General features: G+C 31.1%; 1 protein-coding gene across 2 annotated transcripts in view; it reads right to left on the bottom strand.

The window, feature by feature from the left end:
• LOC134714572 (focadhesin-like) overlaps nt 1-25,358 on the bottom strand; it is a 292,611-nt gene that overhangs the window by 28,686 nt on the left and 238,567 nt on the right. The window contains exons 25-36 of one of the 2 annotated variants that reach the window (XM_063575928.1): nt 23,641-23,693; nt 23,383-23,474; nt 22,642-22,761; nt 21,752-21,874; nt 19,630-19,707; nt 19,008-19,179; nt 15,918-15,998; nt 9,216-9,341; nt 7,444-7,559; nt 4,969-5,211; nt 4,341-4,540; nt 3,031-3,205 (exon numbers count right to left, since the gene is read on the bottom strand). In XM_063575928.1, the coding sequence (XP_063431998.1) occupies nt 3,031-3,205; nt 4,341-4,540; nt 4,969-5,211; nt 7,444-7,559; nt 9,216-9,341; nt 15,918-15,998; nt 19,008-19,179; nt 19,630-19,707; nt 21,752-21,874; nt 22,642-22,761; nt 23,383-23,474; nt 23,641-23,693 (1,579 nt within the window). Of the gene's footprint in view, nt 1-3,030; nt 3,206-4,340; nt 4,541-4,968; nt 5,212-7,443; nt 7,560-9,215; nt 9,342-15,917; nt 15,999-19,007; nt 19,180-19,629; nt 19,708-21,751; nt 21,875-22,641; nt 22,762-23,382; nt 23,528-23,640; nt 23,694-25,358 lie in introns of both variants that reach the window. The other variant, XM_063575927.1, reaches the window with a different exon arrangement.

The following is a 25,358-nucleotide window of genomic DNA, read 5'->3' as shown; positions in this document are numbered from 1 at the left end:
GTTGATTTTTTCTTCTTTGGCCTGTACTACTGATTAGTGTAACATGGATTTTTTTTCATTAATTTATATTTTTTGTACTTTTTATAGTTAAAAGGCTCCAAGTATCATATATAAGAAATACACTATTTCAATATTTTTCTCAACTCAGCTACAACTTAGTTCATATAATAATAGGGACAAAAGATGTTTAAAGTAACTTTATTTATGCTTATTTTACAGTTTTTATTCTATTTATTCAAAAGAAACCCAATTTTATGTTTTTTCTTTTGAAATAAACTGATGACAATAGGATACAGGAAATGTTTGGAATATGCCAGTTAAACTATTTGCCACTGGCCAAAATACCACAACTATGCGACATATAAAATTAGCTGTAGTTTCACCATTCGGGGTCACAATCCTTAAAGTAAGACATAATTTTAATCTGTATTGTGTACAGATTCATAAAAGCTGAGAAGTTTTTATATATCGCATACAAGGTTTTGCTTAAGGGTGCTATAAACAGTTTCGTATAAAAAACTAGGGGTTATTCCCCGACTAAAAATAGACTTGGAGGGAAGCCCCTTTTTATCAACATAATTGGTAAAAAAGTATCATGTTTTTTATATTTGATTGTAAAAATAAGTTAATTAGCTTCAATTAGAACAGGTTGAATGATTTAAATAATTTTTAAAAATTAGATTAAATACACATGTTTTAAGGGGAGACAAACTGTAAACATCCTGTTTTTTTGGCAGTGAAAAGTGCAAAACTTATTTGCACCCACTGTAGCTCTTTTCGGAGCAGGCGAACGTAGCCTGAAGCATAAATTTTTAGAAAGACCAGGTAAAAACCTATGAAATTCATACAGTTTTGAATATGAAAAATGTGCATGTATCATGTCTGCATGGGTGTGCACATGGCCTGATTTCATGTTTTTTATGCATAGATTAGACAATGTTTTCCCCATTTTCTCTGGATAAAACTTTTTGGTACTATTAAAAGTACAATTTATTTTTATTTCATTATAAACTAGAGAAAATTCTGATTCTAATGATATCTAGTTTTATACAAGTATCTTCATTAACATTAACACCACTAAGGGTCAATCATAGATGGTCCCTCAAAATATGACGTCATAGAAAAAAACTGTTGATTGCACCCTTAAAGGGACAAACATATAATATAGTGAGGTTTTCACATAGAAATGTGTTAGTGAATAGACTAAAACAATTCTGAAAAATATTGTATGGCATGTGTACATTAATTTTAAAGCATCAGTTTGGTATATTTAATGCAAATATTACAGATTTGTACATAGCAACCAGATATAAGAAAACCAGACTCTGTTCAAATTTTGAAGTTTTTCAGCTTATTGCGACGTCATGATACTTTTATTAATTCTCTCCTATATATGGAACCAAAAGTTGCACATGCAAAGGGTTGATTTCTTCTTCTTTGGCCTGTACTACTGATTAGTGTAACATGGATTTTTTTTCATTAATTTATATTTTTTGTACTTTTTATAGTTAAAAGGCTCCAAGTATCATATATAAGAAATACACTATTTCAATATTTTTCTCAACTCAGCTACAACTTAGTTCATATAATAATAGGGACAAAAGATGTTTAAAGTAACTTTATTTATGCTTATTTTACAGTTTTTATTCTATTTATTCAAAAGAAACCCAATTTTATGTTTTTTCTTTTGAAATAAACTGATGACAATAGGATACAGGAAATGTTTGGAATATGCCAGTTAAACTATTTGCCACTGGCCAAAATACCACAACTATGCGACATATAAAATTAGCTGTAGTTTCACCATTCGGGGTCACAATCCTTAAAGTAAGACATAATTTTAATCTGTATTGTGTACAGATTCATAAAAGCTGAGAAGTTTTTATATATCGCATACAAGGTTTTGCTTAAGGGTGCTATAAACAGTTTCGTATAAAAAACTAGGGGTTATTCCCCGACTAAAAATAGACTTGGAGGGAAGCCCCTTTTTATCAACATAATTGGTAAAAAAGTATCATGTTTTTTATATTTGATTGTAAAAATAAGTTAATTAGCTTCAATTAGAACAGGTTGAATGATTTAAATAATTTTTAAAAATTAGATTAAATACACATGTTTTAAGGGGAGACAAACTGTAAACATCCTGTTTTTTTGGCAGTGAAAAGTGCAAAACTTATTTGCACCCACTGTAGCTCTTTTCGGAGCAGGCGAACGTAGCCTGAAGCATAAATTTTTAGAAAGACCAGGTAAAAACCTATGAAATTCATACAGTTTTGAATATGAAAAATGTGCATGTATCATGTCTGCATGGGTGTGCACATGGCCTGATTTCATGTTTTTTATGCATAGATTAGACAATGTTTTCCCCATTTTCTCTGGATAAAACTTTTTGGTACTATTAAAAGTACAATTTATTTTTATTTCATTATAAACTAGAGAAAATTCTGATTCTAATGATATCTAGTTTTATACAAGTATCTTCATTAACATTAACACCACTAAGGGTCAATCATAGATGGTCCCTCAAAATATGACGTCATAGAAAAAAACTGTTGATTGCACCCAATAGAAATAGACTTGTCCAAATGTGGACAGGTGGAAAGCACCTTGGAAGTAAAAGTTCTGAATATCAACAAGTCATTTAGAATTTTCTTGTTTCATGGATAATAAAAAAAACACTTTTTCATGGGGAAAATCCGTAAACCAAAAATTAAAAAACAGAGGCCTTATATATATAAATTCTTTGGCTTATTTAATATTGAGCGGTACTTAAAAAGCATTTAAAATTTTAATATTGACATCAAGTATCCAGCGGTTTTCTCCTTTTTGAAAAAAAACACCATATAATATTTTAAAATATAGCAAGAATCACTACTACTATGAACAATGAATTGAATGTTTTTCTTTATCAATCTTGAACTGAGATATTATCCAAGTAGCGTGTGGGAGAAAATATGCAAGCAGAGTTTAAGCACATGAGTGCTTATACCAGCATGAACTAGAATATTTGAAGATTATGTGTATAGATACCTGTGCCATCTCAACATCTTTAGAAATTTCCATCACACCATTAGATATATTACGGGTATGTCCTAACAGCTCTAGAAACCACTGGACACACTGAATTGTCCCAGTATAGTCAGACTGACAATGTAATACCTGGTACAATGTACACTGTAATAACCTTGTTACATCACCAGGGTCTCTGAAATTTATAAAAATTGAATATTAAAATAAATATCTGTTTTATGTTTTATATTGCTTCATGCTACTACCATTAATTCATCACTGTCACAACATTACAGTTCTGTTCTTCTCATATATGTTATGATGGTATGATACTAAACCCCTAAAGGGAAGGATTGTGCCTGATATTCATATGATGAAATCATAATCTTTCAATCAGTTTAATTGAAGTCTGGAGCTGGCATGTCAGTCAACTGCTAGTAGTCTGTTGTTATTTATGTATTATTGTCATTTTGTTTATTTTCTTTGGTTACATCTTTTGACATTAGACTCAGACTTCTCTTGAATTGAATTTTAAATGTGCGTTTTATTATGCATTTACTTTTATACATTGGCTAGAGGTATAGGGGGAGGGTTGAGATCTCATAAACCTGTTTTAATCTGCCACACTTTTGTGCCTGTCCCAAGTCAGGAGCCTACGGCCTTTGTTAGTCTTGTATTTTTTAAATTTTAGTTTCTTGTGTACAATTTGGAAATTAGTATGGCGTTCATTATCACTGGACTAGTATATATTTGTTTAGGGGCCAGCTGAAGGACGCCTCCGGGTGCAGGAATTTATCGCTACATTGAAGACCTGTTGGTGACCTTCTGCTGTTGTTTTTTCTATTGTCGGGTTGTTGTCTCTTTGACACATTCCCCATTTCCATTCTCAATTTTATAATGTTAAAGTTTCATGAATTTGAAATGACACATATGTTGTAAGATAAAAAAAAAATCCCTTTATCCAGTACACACATTTAAAAAGTCCTTTCATGCATATTTGAAATACTTGGAAATAAACAATAATTCTCACTGTATTCAAGTTGGTACATAACACTACAGGGAGATACATCTGTAAATCTTGTCTGAAAGTTTTAATCACCTTCTATTGTTAAGAAAATATTAAACCTCTCAATGATAAAAATAAGTGTTTTTCAAACTGCCATATATCCCATGAAATTCTTCCGATGAAGTGTGCACATGTGGTCTAAGTTTTTTGTAAATCCTTTTATTTTTGACAAAAGGGTCAAATCATTTTGTCAGAATTTAAAATTTAACAATTTAAATTAATTTTAGTCAAGGTGTTTGGTACCACATTAAACCCCATTACTTACAAACTAGAACTGTTGATTGCTTTATCTATACAAGAGTTCAATGTTGCCATGGGTTGTTTCCCTTTGGACACAAGATAACACCTGATGAACATTCCCTTGTAACAAGAATCTTCTGTAGTGAAATCATCACTTGTTATCTTGTCAAATATTTGATCTGGCACCTCAGTAAAACATTCACCAAATATACACATCAAAGATGGCTGAAATTGAAAAAAAGAAATTATGATATCATATATAATCTATTTTGAACATCCTGGCATCTTAAATTGGTAGTAGGTGAGATTCTGCAGGTTTTACCTCAAACTCTATGAGAATTCACAATTCTTTTTTTACTTCAAACAAAATGGTAAAATATACCACAAAGATATTTAGACCAAAGTTTTATATGATTAGGTGATGTTGAATCTGAAAAACATCACACAGTATAGGATGAATGTTAAGGACACTCTGATTTGTAGTATGAGTCTGAGACAGACGGACTGGGATGGACTGACGGACAGACAGACAGTAACCAAATGAATGACTGACTGACCGACTCGCAGACTAACATAAACCATTGTATCCCCTTCCTTGATAGCAAATGAATAAGCTTTTCATAGATTGCAAAATTATACAGTACTTTACATACCTCTTTTATATCAAGTTTGTACAGACTCTCAAGACACTGATATAGAACACTGGTTATAGAATCTGGAGGGTCTGGAACTTGTAATGATTTGTGTAACCCCTTTAGCACTTCCTGTTTGTCCTGCAGATCAGCAGACGACAAAATGTCAACTCCTCCTCTTTCTAAAAATGTCTTAATAACAGATGGAGCCACTGATTTGATCAAAACTGGCAAGGCCTTGTATAATGTTTGTTTACAGTTAATCTAAAAAAAAAATATATAATGTCAATCTTTTTTTTGATTTTCTTTTAGAAAATACAACTTAATGTGTGTGAATCAGACTGTGAATCTAAAAAAAAATGGAATCATCCTGTCAAATTTTTCTGCATGTTTGAATTAAACTAATACTCTAGATTGTAGAGAGGAAATAATAATGCTTAAACATTATGATGATAATAGATGGCAGATAATGTCTAGTTACTGTAACTTATAAATGCATATTCAATTAAATCTCAATATTTATCATGTGTATTATAGTTAACAGCATTTTTATTTTAATGACTACCCCCTACATAAGTCTGGAAATGTCATGGCAGGTCACATATGAAGTCTGGGAAAATATCTGACCAAACTATTTGACATTATCTCTATATCCTTCATTCAGCTGAACATTGGTTGCAGGCCAGGAAATAAGATGAATGTTTTTAAGTATTTCTTTCATTTCAAAGCATTTCTAAAGAAGGTTAATCTGGAAATGTATACATAAAAGACACAGGATGGTGAGTATGTCTGTCTTTAGGTTTTTTTCACAAACAATAGAATTTGAAATCATTATAAACCAACAACCAATCAGGATCATATAATTGACTATTAGTTGTCTCACAACTGCCATTACATAAGAACAATGCACTGTCTTCATATGCCAACAAAGAGGTCTCATTCAACATACATATTAGCATACACCCATTGTCACATTTGTATACTGGTTCTTGTGAAAATCCCTACCAAAACATGTATCTAAATAGGAATATCATAACCCTTTTATCTATTTCTCAATGATCAGGCGCGTAGCTCCCTATACGCCAACACGCAGTTGCGTGCACATCGATTCGGCATGCAAAAAAAAATAATGGCAAAATAAAAACTTATAAATTGAATGTTAAAGGAAACATGTTGTCACTTTTTTAATTGTTGAAATATCATTGAATAACGGCATTTGGTTTCAAAATAAAAGTTTTATTGGAATTGATGGCAAAATCGGACAGTAACTTGTATCTTTTTCAAGATTAGAATTTGTAATATTCAGTCTAAGACATGTAGTTTTGGAGCACATTTTACAGTGTACGGGTTCAGCAGTTTGGAATGAGATGTACTAATCGGCATTAGAATTATCAGGTCCCCTCGATATAATTGAAAATATGCCGAGGCGATGTGGTCGACAGACTACCGGAGCCAATCACCCTGCAAACACGCCAAAACAGTATTGGAAAGTCTCATTATGTTTTGCGTTCATAGACCATATGATAAGGGAATTGGAGAGTGAAGTTGCGTCTTGTATTATCAGAAAATCGCTTCTTTGTGCTGAATCTGCTTCATTGTGTTGTAGGAAATATAGCAGACGAACAAATCTCAACATTGTCTGAGACATACGAAACTGATCTGGCATGTAATTTTGACGAATTTAATTGGGAGATCGCAATATGCCGAACATATACGCTGGTTTATAACATCTTGCGAGTGCTACCATAGAGATATATCAGTGTACTACGTATGTTGATAACAAATGTACGATTCGTGAACAATGAACAACGACATGCAGTTACTGCATATTCATTCAGTGTGAATATTGACAAAAGCAGTTTGTTTCTGCCTAGACCCGAAGAGAATATTTTTGACGATTTTGAGTAAATTCTGTATCAAAAATATGTTTTGTTTAAGTATTACTCTATTGAGAAGATTTATTAATAGTTTTACAATCATATTTTTTTTTATAGGTCCTGACTACATATAGTGCCTCTTTTATAACCGTCCTATGACCGAAAACCGAAAAATAAAACATTTTTCTGCATAAAAGGGTCCCAAAATTTTTTCGCATCGCTCCACTCGGCGGTAGTTGCTTGCACATCGTTTCCTTCTAGCTACGCCCCTGATGATCAATCAGATCAGATATATAATCTGTAACATCATATATGTATTAATTATAACAAAAAGTTTAAAATTGAACTTATTTGTAATTTCATTTCAAAAATTGAAATTACAAATACAAAACATGTATCAGATGTTTGCATAGTCTGTGTCATGTGACTTGTACCAATATGTTTCTTACTCTTTTCTGAAGATCAAGTACACCAATCAATGGGAATGCCACTGTTTCTGACATTCTGATTGGTTAAAATGAAATTTTCATTATAATTGAGAATGCACAATAAAGTTCATTATACAAGGACAACAAGTTGACTTCCTGAATTAAACAATTAAATAAAAACAACATCTTACACTTAATGTGTTAAATAATGGAGCTGTCATCCAGGAGGATAAGAACATGACAGCTGTTGGCGAGGCAATACTCTGATTAACAGCTAACTGTAGGCATAGTTTCTGTATTTCATCACCTAGGTGAATAAAAAAAACATTATTTAAAACATTATGAATTCTAAGCTTTTATTAGAGCCATTTGTTTTGTAACTACTGGTTAATGCAATTAAAAATTTAATATGAATGTAGGTACTGAATTCAAGATTACTCAGGTAAATATCTAAATTCAAGATTACTCAGGTATAAGTAACTCGTGCAAGATTCATCAGCAACTTCATTGTCAGACACCTTCATTTTTAGCAACACTCTGTAAAATTAAAAAATATCTGTCGACTTGAAAAAGATAATCATCAATATAGAATTAAGTCATGACACAAATATATTAGCCATTGAGTTATAACCAACAGTATTTCAAAGTGGTTGTCGCTTCACATCTTAGATTTCTGTGACTTTTAGTGGAATATTATTTACTAATTCATCATTTTCATCATGGTCATATTATTTTTGTCTGCCCTCGTTCTTACTTGTCTCTCATACTTTTTTTCTGAGTTGGGCATTTGATTTTGAAAATAAATAAGGAATGTCTGCAACACCAAAATCCTAGACTGACTTACGTCATGATATAATATAGAAGGGAAGTAGGGGAAGTTTATTAGTTTTTATTTCTGCTTAAAGATAATTAGAGAGTGTCATAAAATTAATTTCTATGAAAAAGCCTAAAACTTCTACAGGGCATGGTCTAAATGAATAGAGAGTTTCGAAATAACAGGTACAAGTAAGATATCAACATGTTTTTCTGTAAAATCAACATTTAAAAGAAAGGGATGAGCTGCAATTTTCATTTCAACCTTACGAAAAGTTGCCTACTAATGACACAAGACATCTATACACTCCTACTTCATGTGTTTTCAAGAAGTTGGTTAACCCCGAGACATTTAGTTTTAATGAAGGTTGTTTTCAAATTGCCAACAGCCTTGATTTGTTCGCATTGAGGACAAAATGTGACCAAAATTACATACATGGTCGTTTTGTGCCAGAAAATAAATTATGAACGTTTGGTTAAAAGAAAATTGATGAGTGATGAATCTTACATCTATAAAATTAAAGTTTCATAAGAAAGGGATGAGCCACATTTTAGTTTTTAATCTAAGAAAAGTTGCCTACTTAAAAGAGACACAAGAAATCTTCACTCCTACTACAAGGGTTGTTGTGTCAATGTAGTCATGCTAAATAAAGTCTGAATCATCCTTGAAAACTAATTGTTTCTGCAAAGTAATGTTTAAAGTAAATTAAATTTTAACCCTTAATGTCTAAGTGTTTATTCCAACTTAATAACAGTAATTATCTGTCCAAATTAGGCATACAGTCTCGTCATTGAATGTTGATATTTTTTCTAGTTTTGCTCTTCCTCTAAAGTTTGAAAAATAAAAATTAAAGCTGATTATGTGGTATGGGCTTTGCTCAGTGTTGAAGGCTTTACAGTGATCTATAGTTGCTAATTTCTGTGTCATTTGGTCTCTTGTGAAGAGTTTTCTCATTGACAGTCATACCACATCTTCCTTTTCCATACTCAAAACACAATCAATTGCACAATAAGAATTACATAAAACAGATTTTTATAAAAAAAAAAAAATATACCTATTGCCTAGCAATAAAAAAAATTGTCCCAGTAAATAAAATAAAATTAACCTAATCATTTAAAAAGTTAAAAGCTTTGCCATAGACATATATACCAAAATTAATCCTCATCAGTGGAGTAAGAATACCAGCCCAGTTCACAGGTGGCAGCACTCTAGTGACCTCCTCCTGAATAGAGGTCAAGGTTATCTGTACCAGTTCTGGTGGTATAGATTCTGGACCTGTAAAATAGTCATAAGTTTATTATTATCTAGGTAATATTTCATATAAACTATTATGATTTACTTTTATAATTGTGACTTGGATAGAGAGTTGTATCATTGGCACTCATACCACACCTTCCTATATCTATGAATAGGAATTCTGAGGTATAAGGTCAATGAGACAACAAATCAAGATCAAAATAGATTTGTGGTATAAGGTCAGCTAGACAGCAACTCTAGGTCACATAAATTGTAAAAGATATATGTACCACATTGGGATCATAATTGAGACCCTCACTTACAAGTTTAACCAAATTTTCTTTGTAAAGTATTGAAAACTGCATCCCACATTCGATTAATATACAAAATGTTCTGAAAATGAAGACTTAGCTTAAAAGGAAAAAAATTCTGCATTGTAATTATAGTGCATGAACTCCCTTCAAAGTTCCGTAGAAAAGTATTCATGATAAAACAATTTGCCTAAGGGGAAATAACTCTACAAATTAAAATGAAAAGCATGATATCTGTTTCCTGTTCTTTAGATATATTAACCTTTAAAAATCAAAGGTCAGACAAATATTATTCTGCATGTATCTTCCATCACAATACATGTCATAGGATGGTCTTTAATGACATCCTTTCATTTCATCATGCTTATAAAATGTCATAAGTATTCATTTACGATATTAAGTCAATGTCCTGCAAATATGTATTCCTTTAGTTTAAAAGTACTTGATAACTCTAAAGTAAAACGTTTAAAAGCAGTTCTGAGGCATTGTAATGAGATTTTCAAAGGCGACTTTTAAAGCTCTTGATATAAATGTAGGTTTAACTTACATAGTATATATATATAAGTATATACTTAAAAGTCTATAAAAAGGACCAACCAGCAAATTTACTATGTACCGGATCGTCTAGAATAGGCGATACTATGCAGATAAGGAAAAAATTATATCAGTCTAAAGATTTGCACAACGGTACTGAAATAACCGTTGTGCAAATCTTTAGACTGATATAAGTATATACTTATATATATATTATATAGTATACTTATATATATCTAGTATATATTTGTTTAGGGGCCAGCTGAAGGACGCCCCTGGGTGCGGGAATTTCTCGCTACATTGAAGACCTGTTGGTGACCTTCTGCTGTTGTTTTTTTATTTGGTCGGGTTGTTGTCTATTTGACACATTCCCCATTTCCCATCTAAATTTTAACTTATAGGTGACTAAAATCATTTTGGGGTACATTTTCCAGTCAAAAATCTTCAATCTGTAGAAGATTTGTTTATTAAAACAGTTTTTCCAAAATAGAGTACAAATGTTGATATATAACACTTGATCATTTAAATAATTTGAAAAAAAGAAAAAATTAAGATATTCCTTCTGGTTTATTATGTATGGTGGTCATTTTTTGTTCCATTTAAAGATAATATGATAAACTTCATAAAGAGATTTGTCTGTGAGAAAGTTTACTAGACTAAGTTAATCAACTCTCGGAAATCAGTCTGAGTAACTAAAATAATGTCAACTATAGAAAAGCAATTGTCTTAAACACTTCCTTCCAAATCTTACAACTAGATGGATGTTAATTATAAAGCTGGAACAATACATGCAAGCTACAAGTAACAATTATTTACAAAACTCAATATTTCAAATTAAGTTGATTAAGAAATTTTTTTTTATTCTATTTATATTTAATCGCAATTATGGAATTTTTGAGAACTGCAAATGTTCCTGAGTTTGAAAATGAATAATGAAAAATATCAATCTGAAGTTAAACCTCTAATTAAGTTGATTTATTGTTTATTGTATTCAATACTTAAAATTACAATAAGTCTGCAAATCTTCAAAAGTTACAGTTTAAGACCCCTATCAAAAAAGAAGACGGTTCCAGAAGGCAAATATCTTATCATGAACAAATATTACCATTAAATATGAAACCCTAGATCATGCTGACCATTACACCTAAGAGGCTGAGGCCAACAACCTTCTAATCACAAAGATTTTAATAAGTTAATTAAATTTGATAACATACAAATGTGTTTGTTTAGCAGTGATAATAGTGAGACGCAGTTTTTTCTGTGATTTTTCATCTATAAACATTAGGATGACTTTATATTCAGACATTTTAACCTTCAGCTTAACTTTTTATAGATACATTAAGTTCATCCTATCTTATAAGGGAATTTTATCAATGGCAAGCACTTGGAGAATAGGATGTTCTAAACAAATCCTTTAGTCATATATATGTCTATCAATAATTCTTTAAACCTTGTTTTCCCTTCAGGCTTAGTAAAAGATTTAAAATTACTAGTAGCCATAAAAAAGGATTCAATGACCTCGTTTTCAATTTATAAAGCAAATCTTCATTTTTAAGAATAAGGAAATCTTGACTTTTTGTTATTAACAGAATTGTATTTTATATAAAAAGTCAGAATCACATAAAAATTGCTTATTTTGTTAACCGGGACTGTTGTTTGAAGAAATTGTTTTATTGATATACAGTACTAATCTACTGAAGAACAAAAGATAACCACATGTTGCTATAATAATGTCACTGCCTTTTTTCAATGGTAAAATATCTATAAAAAAATCCAATATTGACTTGTAAACAATTTACAATTGACCAATGTTTTCTGTTGAGATTTCAGCAGTAAATTATTTTTTTATTTAACAAAATAACTTTTATTATAAGAGAATAAAAAAGTAGGGTGACTGAACTGTAAAATAAGACTTTAAAATTAGGCATTAAACGTGAAATGGTTTGAGTAATTAATTGGAAGAACATTGGATAAATTCTAAACACAATGTCAAAACATATTAATGGCAATGATTTTAGGTGATATGGACAAATTCAATTCCACCTTTTTTGTTGTTTTGATGTTTTTTCTTGCTTTTTTTCATTTGCTATAATTGAACATTATTTTTAAGATACACACTTATTTTCAATTGATGCTATGAAAAAGTACAAGCAAGTGCAAAATGACTAACGAAAAATTTACAATGTATGATTTGACATTTTTTGGGGTCAGATTCAATATTTTTATTATTGTTATTGTTTTATTTTGTTAATAGATTTGAGATAACTCAAATGAATTTCAAGCTCAAACGGCATCAGTTGGTGATTTGATGGTTGCAACTACTGGTTAACTGGCTCTGCCGACGTGAAACCAGTAAACTTCATTCGAGACCATCAAATTACCAATTGATGTCATAGGCTTTAAATAAAATACTGTAATCATAAGTAAGCGTACAAATATTTTCTTTTTCAATTCAGAACTTTATAAAGAAGGTAAAATGTTGTTTGACAACTATAACAAATGTATACGGTTTCTTCAACAATACAATAAACCCCTTGAAACAAATAGAATTATGATTGCTTACATAATCCAGATAAAAAATCAGTTGTTATGTACTTTCAAAATAAAAATAAGATGCCAATATGAGCTAGCTTCTTTGAAGCAGAAGGTACAATGTAAAATTGAGAATGGAAATGGGGAATTTGTCAAAGAGACAATGTGACCATTCTCATACGTTTGGTTTTGAACATTAAAAAGTTCATTAATCTATTCAATAACGTTTCTTAAATTTTCAAAAAAACTATTTCAATCTGTTTTATGTACACATGTAAACTTATTTAAATTTTCAAAACTATCTTAACTCTAAATGAAGATTGAAGGTAAAATATGTCTATTTCCACAGGTTAATGATATCATATAGTTTTGTGCAATAGAAATTTCTGCACTGAAGTGAAAGGATTATTTTAAAACCTTGAAGAATTTTACTGAGTCTTTTGTTTTAAACTTTCAATTGTTGACACAAGAATCTGAAGTGTCAGTGAACAAGTACAAATATTTTTTCTGTACTAAGAAATATATAAAGCGAATAAACTGTCCTGTTTCATAACAGTTGACAACTATTATTAGGTTTCCTTCCACAATAAACCTCTTGTAACATATAAAATTACAACCTTTTACATAATACAGATGACAATTCAGTTGTTATGTAATTTCAAAAGGTTATTCAAGAGCACTCTTAAAGTTTAATTTTGAAATATAACTCCAAACTTTCTGACTTATAGAAAATTAATTTGCAAACAAATTTACTATTTTTGTCTGTCAGTTACTCAACATTTTCCTTTGCTTTTGTTTTTTTATGGTTTTTGTTGTATAAAAACAGCAGTTTTAAATACAAGGTTTCAAGTTCCTCAAAATTTAAGCAAGGTTTCCAGTTCCTCAAAAGAAGCGTTAAGTATTTATATTTCTATCCTTATATGTATGATTCCTAGCAATGTGGATAGTTTATCATGCCATCAAACCATGGACTACATTTAAATTGTTTTATAATTACCAAGGGTGTTTGAATGTGAAAAATGTCCATACAAACAAATATCATGTATGCGAAAAATATCCATACAAACAAAAATCTATTAAGTTTTAGCCCATTTTCTTGCAAGTGAGGAATTCTATTCTAATTTTATCCCAAACTGATTTGAATTATAATTATCAGGTTCAAGAAAACAAACATTTCTATTGTAAGTAAAATTGAGAATTGAAATGGAGAATAAGTCCAAGAGCCACAACCCGATCAAAGAGCAGAGAAAAGCCAAAGGCCTTCAAACAATGGATTGTTAATGCAGCAAGAAAATCCCCCATCCTGAGGTGGGCCTCTGCTAGCCCTTAAGTAAAAATGTACCGGCGTTTTGCATTTGCGCCGATCTGCACTTCATTTGCGCCGATTTTTTCTTTCATTTGCGCCGATATTTTCTTTCATTTGCGCCGATTTTTTTACAGGTAAATTACAGGTGAATAGATATAAGCAAATGTGATATGAGTGCCAATGAGAGAACTCTCCATCCAAGTCATGTTATTTTTCATTTAACATTATAGACCTCTTCCATATGCCACTTGTACAAATTTATGAATTGTCAATCATAACATGTATATAACTGTTGTCCCCTGCTCACAGTGGGGAGGTAAAAGAAGGCCTACAAGATACATCTCCATGCAGACATTTTCCCTGACCGTAACTGTAGTTCTTTATCCTCTGCACAGCCGCATATCTATGCTCGATCTGTGTTTTGACAATAAAATCCGTGGTGACTCTGGCTTTACACAGTTTTAAAGTACATTAGTAAGATATGTTGTTATATTTCAGGACACTGACCATCCGATATGTATGGCCCTTGATGATTAAAGAATTGTCTCCTCGGCTCGTTTCAGTGTGCCATATGTCTATCATGTTACAATGAAGTTGCAGAAAAATACGAATCAAAATTATCTTAAACATAAATGAAAAAACATTTAGAACCAAATTTTACCAATGGTATAGTGCACGTACAAGTATTAATTTACCTGTAAATCTAATTAGGAGCAAATTAAAAAATCGGCGCAAATGAAAAAATGAAATCGGCGCAAATGAAAGAATGAAAATTTTCAAAATCGGCGCAAATGTCATACGCCCAAATGTACACTAGTTCAGTGAAAAGACTTAGTGGAATGTAAGTTAAAGGTTCATTTAAGCACTGTGCTGTGCATATGTAAACACTTTGTGTTTAATACTAAACTAAAATTTTAATATCGTAAGAAAATTCTTTCTGAATTGAAAATTGGACAGCATAAAACTTGTAGGAATTTGGTTGAAATACTTTTTTTTATCAAATTAAGAATTAACACATTACATTTTACTAAAGAATCTATAAAGCTCAATATGACAAATGTTTTATCTAACTAAATAATAATCTTTAAATAAAACAGTCCCTGAAACCTTTGGTGGCTTCAAAAGTCTTAAGAAGCTCTTATGGAATAACTTCTATGAACTTGAATCTAATAAAGTCTTCTTATCTATTTAAGTTTGAGACACAGTTTGAGGTTAGCTAAATATCTGTTGTTTAAGTATATGACTCAGTAAAAGGAAGTGAAAAGACAAATGTTATAAAAAAAAAATCTGGTTCAATGTTTCAGACAGATATAGGATAATCTTTATATGATATATATCCTAGGCCTTGTCTCATGGGTTTTCGTGCTATTAGGAATTATGCACATGGTAGGCGATGGAGTTGAATTCTGAGGAAGACCCAAAATGAAGGAAGGGGTAGTATAGTGCAGGATTTTAGTACAAGTTTAAATTGTTAGAAGTTTAGACATTTAAATGTTGAAAAAGTGCCACACAACCCTATGTTTTGACCTTTGAATTAAAAAGTAGTGCATGTTAAATTTCTACATTACAGTTTACTGTCTCAAGGTTCCCAAATGATTTCATAATTTGCAGTGACAAATCTGGTAGTTTTTAAGTGAAAGGTGTAGGCAGTACTGTTAAGTGTAAGGCACAGACTCAGTAAATTGTTCATACCATATAAGGCTATTGAGAAGACAGTGGGACCGGCTTAGTTGTATCCAAGGTCATCTTAGGTTTGGTTAGTCACAAATAATTGTTGAACTGATTAGCTGTTGTTCCTTATGAAAGAGTCAGATGAGATATCGTCCCCACAACCACTTATTAATGCAATACAATTCGAAAATTTTAAATAAAGCATGGTTTAATTACGTACCAACTTTAGCAGATATAATCTATATCATAGTAATTACGTACCAACTTTAGCAGCTTCCAGAAGACAGTCTGTGAGAGCCCTTACAAAGCTGTGTTCCGGCAAATACGAATAGTTGGGTGGAACTGTAATTGAAAATATATAAAGTACACAGAATTATATCATACATGTTTACAGAAAAAATAGGTGAAAGGAAATTAATCTACAATCTAAAGGTCTTGAGGATGAAAACAATCTAATTTAAGTTTAATCTATGCACTTGCTCAATTTGTTTAATTCTTGGTTGCTGCGTGGGAGCTGCCAATGATAAAATGGGACAGTGCAGAGATTTAATTTTAACCAGATGGAAGTTAAAGAAAAAATTCCAGACTTAGATATGATGTTTAATTTAAAACAAGAATGTGTCCATAGTACACGGATGCCCCACTCGCACTATCATTTTCTGTGTTCAGTGGACCGTGAAAATTAGGGTCAGAACTTTAATTTGGAATTAAAATTAGAAAAATCATGTCATAGGGAACATGTGTACTAAGTTTCAAGTTGATGTAACTTTAGCTTCATCAATAACTACCTTGACCAAAAACTTCGCACTATCATTTTCTATGTTCAGTGGACCATGAAATTGGGGTCTAAACTATAATTTGGCATTAAAATTAGAAAGATCATATCATGGGGAACTTCAACTTCATAAAAAACTACCTCGACCAAAAACTTTAACCTAAAGCGGGACGAACGGACTCTAAGACGGACGAACTAATGAACGGAGGCACAGACCTGAAAACATAATGCCCCTCTACAATCGAAGGTGGGGCATAAAAATTGTCAATGCTTACAAAGTAGTTATGCTGGCAAGTTTGTAACACTTGGGAACTATGGTTAATAGTTTTGCCCTAGAGGACATAAATCCCGTTTGAATGGTTTTACACTAGTAATTTTGGGGCCCTTTATAGCTTGTTGTTCCGTGTGAGCCAAGGCTCCGTGTTGAAGGCCTTACATTGACCTATAATGGTTTACTTTTTTTAAAATTGTTATTTGGATGGAGAGTTGTCTCATTGGCGCTCACACCACATCTTCCTGTATCTATATAAATTCAATAAGTCTTGAAAATATATGTATAATATTACTCAATTGGTTTGTTCTCCAATTCACATTAGTTTCATGATCATCAATTTTCAAAGAATATTACTCAAACTGGTACTAGGGGCTGTCTTAAACTTGCAGTAGGGTGAGTGTTTGTTTTCTCCATGTTGAAGTTCTCACTGTGACTAAGATGAGGAACAGCAATAAAAGCGCTGTGCCTTTGCTTTTCGTGTTTTATTGTTATGAAAATACTGATTATTTGTCATGGATGATTACTCCATATCCTTCTTTTTCTATTCTATCAAATAAAATATATCTTTAAACACTGGAAACTCTTGACTAAGTTCCATCCCCTCAAAAAGTAAAGTATGATGATATAAATAAAATATTTTGGGATCAGGCAATTCCCTGAAGACGATTCAAAAAAAATATTCCAAAAAACTGAAGCTTTTTTTATTTGGCAGCTTAAAGAAATAAATTTTGTATAGTTCAGATCTTTTTGCTACTAAAATAGATACTGTAACCTTGACATTTTAGTCAGATAATTAATTCATTTCATTAAAGTATTTTTGAATCACATTGATTTAAAGTTTCCGTCATCTTGTAATTATTTTAAAAGGAAAATTCTATCATTCACACTTTGCAATTACGTTTATTTATTTTTATTAATTATTTTCTATAAAATTGACATTTCAATTTTTTTCTAACATTGTAAAATATCTTGTGTCATTATTTGATATTTTTTATTGAAAATAAATGTTTAGAAAATCAATTTGTATTCATATTTTTATCCCTAAAAGGTCAATAAATAAAATAAGATTTTTTTGTAAGTTATCAAACATTTTTTATTCAATTCATAAAGATAAACCTGTAAAATAAAATTGTTAAGCTGTCACATTAATGCATTTATATGACAGTAGATTTTACTTTATCATATGGATAGTATATCAAGAACTCATTGGATAAGACTTTTTTATTTTGAAATCCAGGTGAGCAGGAAATTTGATATTTATATGTTACAACAACAGCAATTCAAAAAGCAGGTAACTTTACAAGCATGTCTGTTTTCCAGCTTGATCAAGTTTGTTTCCATTGAGGATAATTAAATTTCTAAACTTTGCAATCTATATAAGACTATACCTTACAATCTTATAAAAAAAAAACATTCCTTAATTACTTGAATTGTTTTTGAAAATCTAAGACCCCGTTTACACTGGCAACGAAATTGAATCAATCTTTATTTGAATTGATCTTAAAAAGACCAGTGCGTTAACACTGCAACATAAAAAGAACTGGTCAGACCTTTATTTTCCTATCTAAATAAAACATTCACCTGAAAAAAGATCAATCGCAATCTATCTAATCGTTTACACCAAAAAACGATCGATTCAAAATAAGGTTGATCTGTTTAAATCCACCTATAGAGGTAGACTTTTTAAGTCTGATTGAAGATCGATCTTACCCTTTAACACTGGACCAAAGATTGATCTTAGTAAAGATCAATCTTTTTTTGTCAGTGTAAATGGGTGTCTAAGTGTATTTATGTCAGTTGGTTGTCATACACATACTTTGTTTTCCTTCATCATTTATTATATATTCTAATTTTGAAGACACAGTAAGTTGTAAAATAATTGATCTCCAATGAGAACAAACTGTGCCTCTCCTATTTCATATGTGTATTGTTACTGTTAAATATTATCATCTACACTGTAGGCCAAACATCATAAGGACAAAATAAAACACCACCTGATAAATATTTTCAACAATACCTCCAGATGTTTAGAAACCATAAATATATTTTTCTTAGTCATATATTTCATTGCATGAATAATTGTCCAAAAGGATGAATGATACATTGTAAAATCTTTCGTGTCAAATTTTTCATGATTTAACATTATAACTCCCCATTAATGGACAAAATTCACATTTGTACATGAAGACTTATCAAGAGGCAGCATAAGTGCCAGTACACAAACATGTTATGAACCGAGTCTGTATTCAGTGCTTTGATTTCTTTATAAAAAGTCTATATATGTTTGACTGTTAAAACCTACCACTTGCTCTAGTCTCAGCTACAGCACAGGCAGACAAGTACAGATGTCCTAACATCCAAGAACAGTTACTCTGTATTCCAAAGTTATCTCCCTTTAATACAGTATCCATGGCATGTTTGATAATTACATCTACATTAACATCCCCACCTAGCATGGATGTGTTACTTTGTACCTGAAAATAAAATACTTGTTGTGTGATGTTTTCTATGATAACATTTATGTTTGAAACTAACATGAAAACAACTTTGATTCAGTATTAGTTTGTGCAATCTTTACATATGTATTTTTTTCATCTACATCTACTTTTGAGAGGTATAGACCTTGGTTAGTTACATGCCTTTTAAAATGGCTGCCCTCGTTTTTAACTCCTGCTGTACATCTGTGTCAAAGATTACCAGAAATATATTTTAAATGTCAGTTTCTACAGGCTTTTTTTAATTTCACACAAACACCTAAAACACATTGATTTATCTGACTACTACAAATCACATCACTGGTTCAAAGAGTTATCCCTGAGAATTAATCACCCTTAAAACACCTTTGAATAATTGCTACCGACTCATTCCAGCAATACTTTTGGTCATTCTTGTCTGAATTTTTTTTTTTTAACATGTTTACTCACTGGAATCAAAGTTCTTTCAGATCCAACCAAAGATATCAAGCCATTTAAACAGGCCAATGTTACCATGGAATCTTCTTCCTGTAAAATAATACATTTAATTATAATACATTATTGTGATTGGCTGACAGCATATCTCGTATCATTCTGAAGTTAACATTCATTCAAAATGAAATGCAACATTTATGATGACACTAACTTTCACAATAAAGTACACAGGTTATTCTAATAAAAGAAAAACTTTTAAAATTCATGTTTTTATGATCTTAGCAAAAAAGTGAAATTTCAGTGTATAAGTATTGAATGCTTCTTTTAGTAATTTTATAGGGTTGTAAAAGAGTTGACTGTACACACATTATTAGAATGAAGCACTTTTATGCTTCATACAAAATTTATTTCGGTCAACGCTTTTACACCCCAATAAATTTACAAAAAATGCGTTTAGTTCTTAAATAAAATAACAATTCAGTTCTAATGAACTGGAGCAGGAAAGCTTGACATCTCTCAATAAAATTTTACCACTTTAATAAATATCTACTCAATCTTAAAAGCTTTCGAAATTGTTGACAATGAAATCTATCCAATGGCTAAGCTACAAATAAATCTTGAAATTTATTTCCTGTTAAAATCTATTTTCTCTCAATTACTGTCAAGGTTTTTAGAGGTTAATGACACGTTTCTTTCACTTTGTTTTGAGTGAATTTGTTTTCAATGTTTTTTTTTACCTTAATTTTTTATATTAAATCTATTTTTTTGCAAATTTAAACCTTACACTTTAGAAGTCACTCAAACCTCATTTAAATATATTACAAGCTTTTATTCTATAGTTCAAATGTCATTTCTCATTTTATCTTTTGCTTTGAATGTGAGTAAACAAAGGTTTCAAGCATATACATATATGCAAGTGTAGATAAAGCAACTTTTCAAACCAATATCACCAATGGGTTCTAATGACTGAAATACACAATTACAAGGACCTTGTATGTGTCCAATTGAACAACTCATAATGTGTAGAAAGTACCTAAACCAAAATGGCTGACACTGTGCTAAATAAAGGCAACAGTAGTAGTATACCACAAAAGCTATGAATAGATTGAGGGAAAACAATCCATGTTACAAACTAAAACAGTGTGAAACACATAAACTATGACAGGAAAACAAACAAACAAAACAAACTCTGAAGTGCAACAAAAACAAATGGTAAGATACATATAAATGAACTATTTGATAATAACTGCCACATTCCAGACTTAAGGCACATGATATTTAAAAAAAATGATGGATTGAAGCTGTTTTTATGGCTAGCCAAACCTCCCACTTATATGACAATTTAAAAAAATATGCTATGAAATTTATACAATGTTTAATAATGGTGAACTTATTTAAAAAGATACCTATTCTGAATTTAAACAAGAATGCTCACTTAGTTGTGCTTAGCATACTGTACTTATAATTCAAAGTATTGGAAAAATAGTTTTCCCTGTAACGTTAACATCTCATCACTGTTAACCTGCTGACCAAATACAAGGTCAAGTCATCCTTCCTGCTAAGTATTTTGTAAAGAAAAATGTGATAAAAATGTTTGGTTTCTTTCAAAAAAATTTTTTTTTAAGGAGGATCAGGACATAGAAGTCTTATAAATAAAAATAAAAAAAACAGGTAAAAAGTAGCAGCTAATAGGCAAATATTTTTTTTTCTAAATATGAAGTCATTCTGTTCATTTATACGTTCTGGACACATGTGTGGAGAAAATTTTAAAGTTCAGTGAAAAATTTAAGGTATTGGTTGAAAGGAAGAAGGAATGTAAATAATTTGTTTCATTATATACAATATTGGTTATCTTTGTCTTTCCTTTTGAAATCAGCAATACTTTTTAAACATTTATATGATAAATAATATCTTTTAATATATAAAAGATATGAAATAATTCAAATCATCTTTGAGATAATTGATATGAATATATTGTAAAGAGAAATTCGATGAGGTGAATTTATCCTCCTTCATAAAAGAAAGTACATGTATCAAAGCTGTGAAAAGGTCAAGAGAAAAAAAAACTTAAAATTGATTGATTGACAGAAATTTAATACTGTCAAAACTCAAAACCATAAGTAAAAATCTTGGTTACCATTTTCTTCAGCATAGCCATCCATTTACCATACAATTTGATCTTGACTTCACCAATGGTAGGATGTCCAGTCTTACTGATACTGTAACACAGCATTCCAAGGGCCAGACTTACTCCTGTAATCTGTAATGGAAAGACAAGAATCAGAGGAAAGAAAGAGTTATTATTATTATTGAAACAGCAACATAATAATACTGCTCCTGCAAGATGAAATTCATGAACTGATGAACCTTCATGAACTGATGAACCATCATGAACTATTCATGAATGTCCATGAACAATGCATGACTGTTCATAAAAAGTTTATTTTTTTAGTGTTTAGTACTGATTCAGATATTTCTGCAATGATTTTATTATTGCAAACAATTGTTACTGGATATGTTCACAAAATTAAAACTAGCATTTTATCTTTTTCATGGCATTATTTGTAAATAAGATTTCCTAATAGTCTATCTGTTGTCAATAAAAAAATCATATATAACTGTGTAATGATATGTTATTAGTTCTTCAAAGATTGCAATAATAAATGCATGAACAAATTGTGAATTACAGTACTGTTAATTCAGAAATTATTGCAATGTTTCATATAAACTAGCATTTTGAAATTTTTCATATGAATTGAACAGGATGTTTCACAATATTGCAAAAGTTCAAATCGCATATAAGTTCAAATTTACAAAATCGCAGTAATAAATGCACACAATAATTTCTGATTGTACAGTATATCATTCTTTCTTCTTTTGTAAATAATGCAATTAATGACCTAGTTACTATTAAGCGACAAAAGTATCTTATGATTTTGTGTGCTAACCTTGAAAATTATCAATAATCTTGTTGTCATGGAAACAATTTTTTTTTAATCTATCAATAAGTCTATTATAATAACATACCTGTGGATTATCTGTGTTGACCTTGACAAAGCTATCAATGACCTTGTTGACCTGGTCTGGTGATACAATATTACTGCTGAAGGCTGCTCCGGATACACATGCCAAACATACAGACAAAGCCTACATAATATATATTAAAACAATGTTCATGATCTTTTGATTTGTGTATATATATATTTGTCTTTTTTGTTACTCAAAATCATCAACAAGATCATTTTTAATTCTGTTTCTTTTTGTTTGTAATGTGACTTTTTGTGATTTAAATGTGTTGTGCTGTTACACCATAATAACAGGTTTGGAAAGGGCTGGGAGCTTTCAAATATGTTTAACCTCACAACATTCTGTAAGTGCCTGTCCCTGTCATGAGCCTGTTATTCTGAGTTTGTGATTGGTCACTGTCCTAAACTTGTCATATTTGTTTCTTGTTTAACATAAATCATGAACTATTTTCAAATTGTTGCTCATTCCCGAAAACTTTTATAAATTAAAATGTAGTATGGATTTAGTTCATTGATTGTTGTTTCCACCCTTGACCTTTGGTCCATTGGTGGATAGTGGAATCATTTTCAATTGAAAGCATCTTTTTGTGCTCTTATTAGCAAAAGCCCTTTTGATGATTTTATCTATTCTGTTTACATAAGATATGTGGACAAATATTTTTGATTTTAGCATAAAATTTAAACTTTTTCTAGTAATAAAGTTAAGGCAGATCATCCTTAATACTGATCATAATTTACTTACCTGATAAGCTGTATCTTTCTCCTTTGAAGCTTCAAGTTGTCTAGACAGTTTATCAAACACAGAGGAGACATGGGCTCTGGCTTCAGTCTTCCCTTCTTCACACATGGCACTTATAGCCATGGCTAGTCCTAGCAAACATCCTTGTCTAAAGTACAATTTATATAGGTTACATTACCTTCCCCACACATGGCACTTATAGCCATTGCTAGTCCAAGCAAACATCCTTGTCTAAAGTACAATTTATATAGGTTACATTACCTTCCTCGCACATGGCACTTATAGCCATTGCTAGTCCTAACAAACATCCTTGTCTAAAGTACAATTTATATAGGTTACATTACCTTCCTCACACATGGCACTTATAGCCATGGCTAGTCCTAGCAAACATCCTTGTCTAAAGTACAATTTATATAGGTTACATTACCTTCCCCACACATGGCACTTATAGCCATTGCTAGTCCTAACAAACATCCGTGTCTAAAGTACAATTTATATAGGTTACATTACCTTCCTCACACATGGCACTTATAGCCATTGCTAGTCCTAACAAACATCCTTGTCTAAAGTACAATTTATATAGGTTACATTACCTTCCTCACAAATGGCACTTATAGCCATGGCTAGTCCTAACAAACATCCTTGTCTAAAGTACAATTTATATAGGTTACATTACCTTCCTCACACATGGCACTTATAGCCATTGCTAGTCCTAACAAACATCCTTGTCTAAAGTACAATTTATATAGGTTATATGACCTTCCTCACACATGGCACTTTTAGCCATCGCTAGTCCTAACAAACATCCTTGTCTAAAGTACAATTTATATAGGTTACATTACCTTCCTCACACATGGCACTTATAGCCATGGCTAGTCCTAACAAACATCCTTGTCTAAAGTACAATTTATATAGGTTACATTACCTTCCTCACACATGGCACTTATAGCCATTGCTAGTCCTAACAAACATCCTTGTCTAAAGTACAATTTATATAGGTTATATGACCTTCCTCACACATGGCACTTTTAGCCATCGCTAGTCCTAACAAACATCTTTGTCTAAAGTACAATTTATATAGGTTACATTACCTTCCCCACACATGGCACTTATAGCCATTGCTAGTCCTAACAAACATCCTTGTCTAAAGTACAATTTATATAGGTTACATTACCTTCCCCACACATGGCACTTATAGCCATTGCTAGTCCTAACAAACATCCTTGTCTAAAGTACAATTTATATAGGTTACATTACCTTCCCCACACATGGCACTTATAGCCATTGCTAGTCCTAACAAACATCCTTGTCTAAAGTACAATTTATATAGGTTACATTACCTTCCCCACACATGGCACTTATAGCCATGGCTAGTCCTAGTTACATTAGACATAAGGGTAAAATAATATCAGGAAGTTCAGAAAGCAGTAATTGCATTTAGAATTTCAACTGACTGTCAAATTTCCCTTTTCCTCAAATATGTTAGTCCTTTCTTTGAGATCTGTGTTGTAAAGCCCTAAATGATCTAACCAATTTGGTTGCAATTCCTTTACTTTAAATAAAAAGGAGTAGGTCCTGAAAGGGCAGATTTTGGCCTCAAATTTCAGTTTCATGTGATGAAAGATTTTGGACACTTTTTAAACACTTAGTTAAGTATCTACTTCAGTCGATTCAATTAGTTTATGTGAAACTTTTGAACTGATTTCGTCATTTGAGACGCTCAAATTCAAGCTTAAATATGAAAAATCTATCAAATATGCTAAGCATGTCACTTTTCAGATGTTTTTTTTGTCAAAAATGAAAGTGGCCTCATCAAAGTTCACTGTCAACCTTTATATATGTTATGTATTATCATATAATACAACTTGCATTTGAATATTAAGAATGAACACAAACACGGCTACTTCCATTTAAGACGGAAACTGTCTAAAATTTAACTCAAATGCTAAAATTGTAAAACAAATTCAGTAATTTTTGTA

The sequence above is a fragment of the Mytilus trossulus genome, chromosome 4, assembly GCF_036588685.1.
Source record: "Mytilus trossulus isolate FHL-02 chromosome 4, PNRI_Mtr1.1.1.hap1, whole genome shotgun sequence".
Lineage (NCBI taxonomy): Eukaryota > Metazoa > Mollusca > Bivalvia > Mytilida > Mytilidae > Mytilus > Mytilus trossulus.
This window is presented reverse-complemented; position numbering and strand designations above follow the sequence as displayed.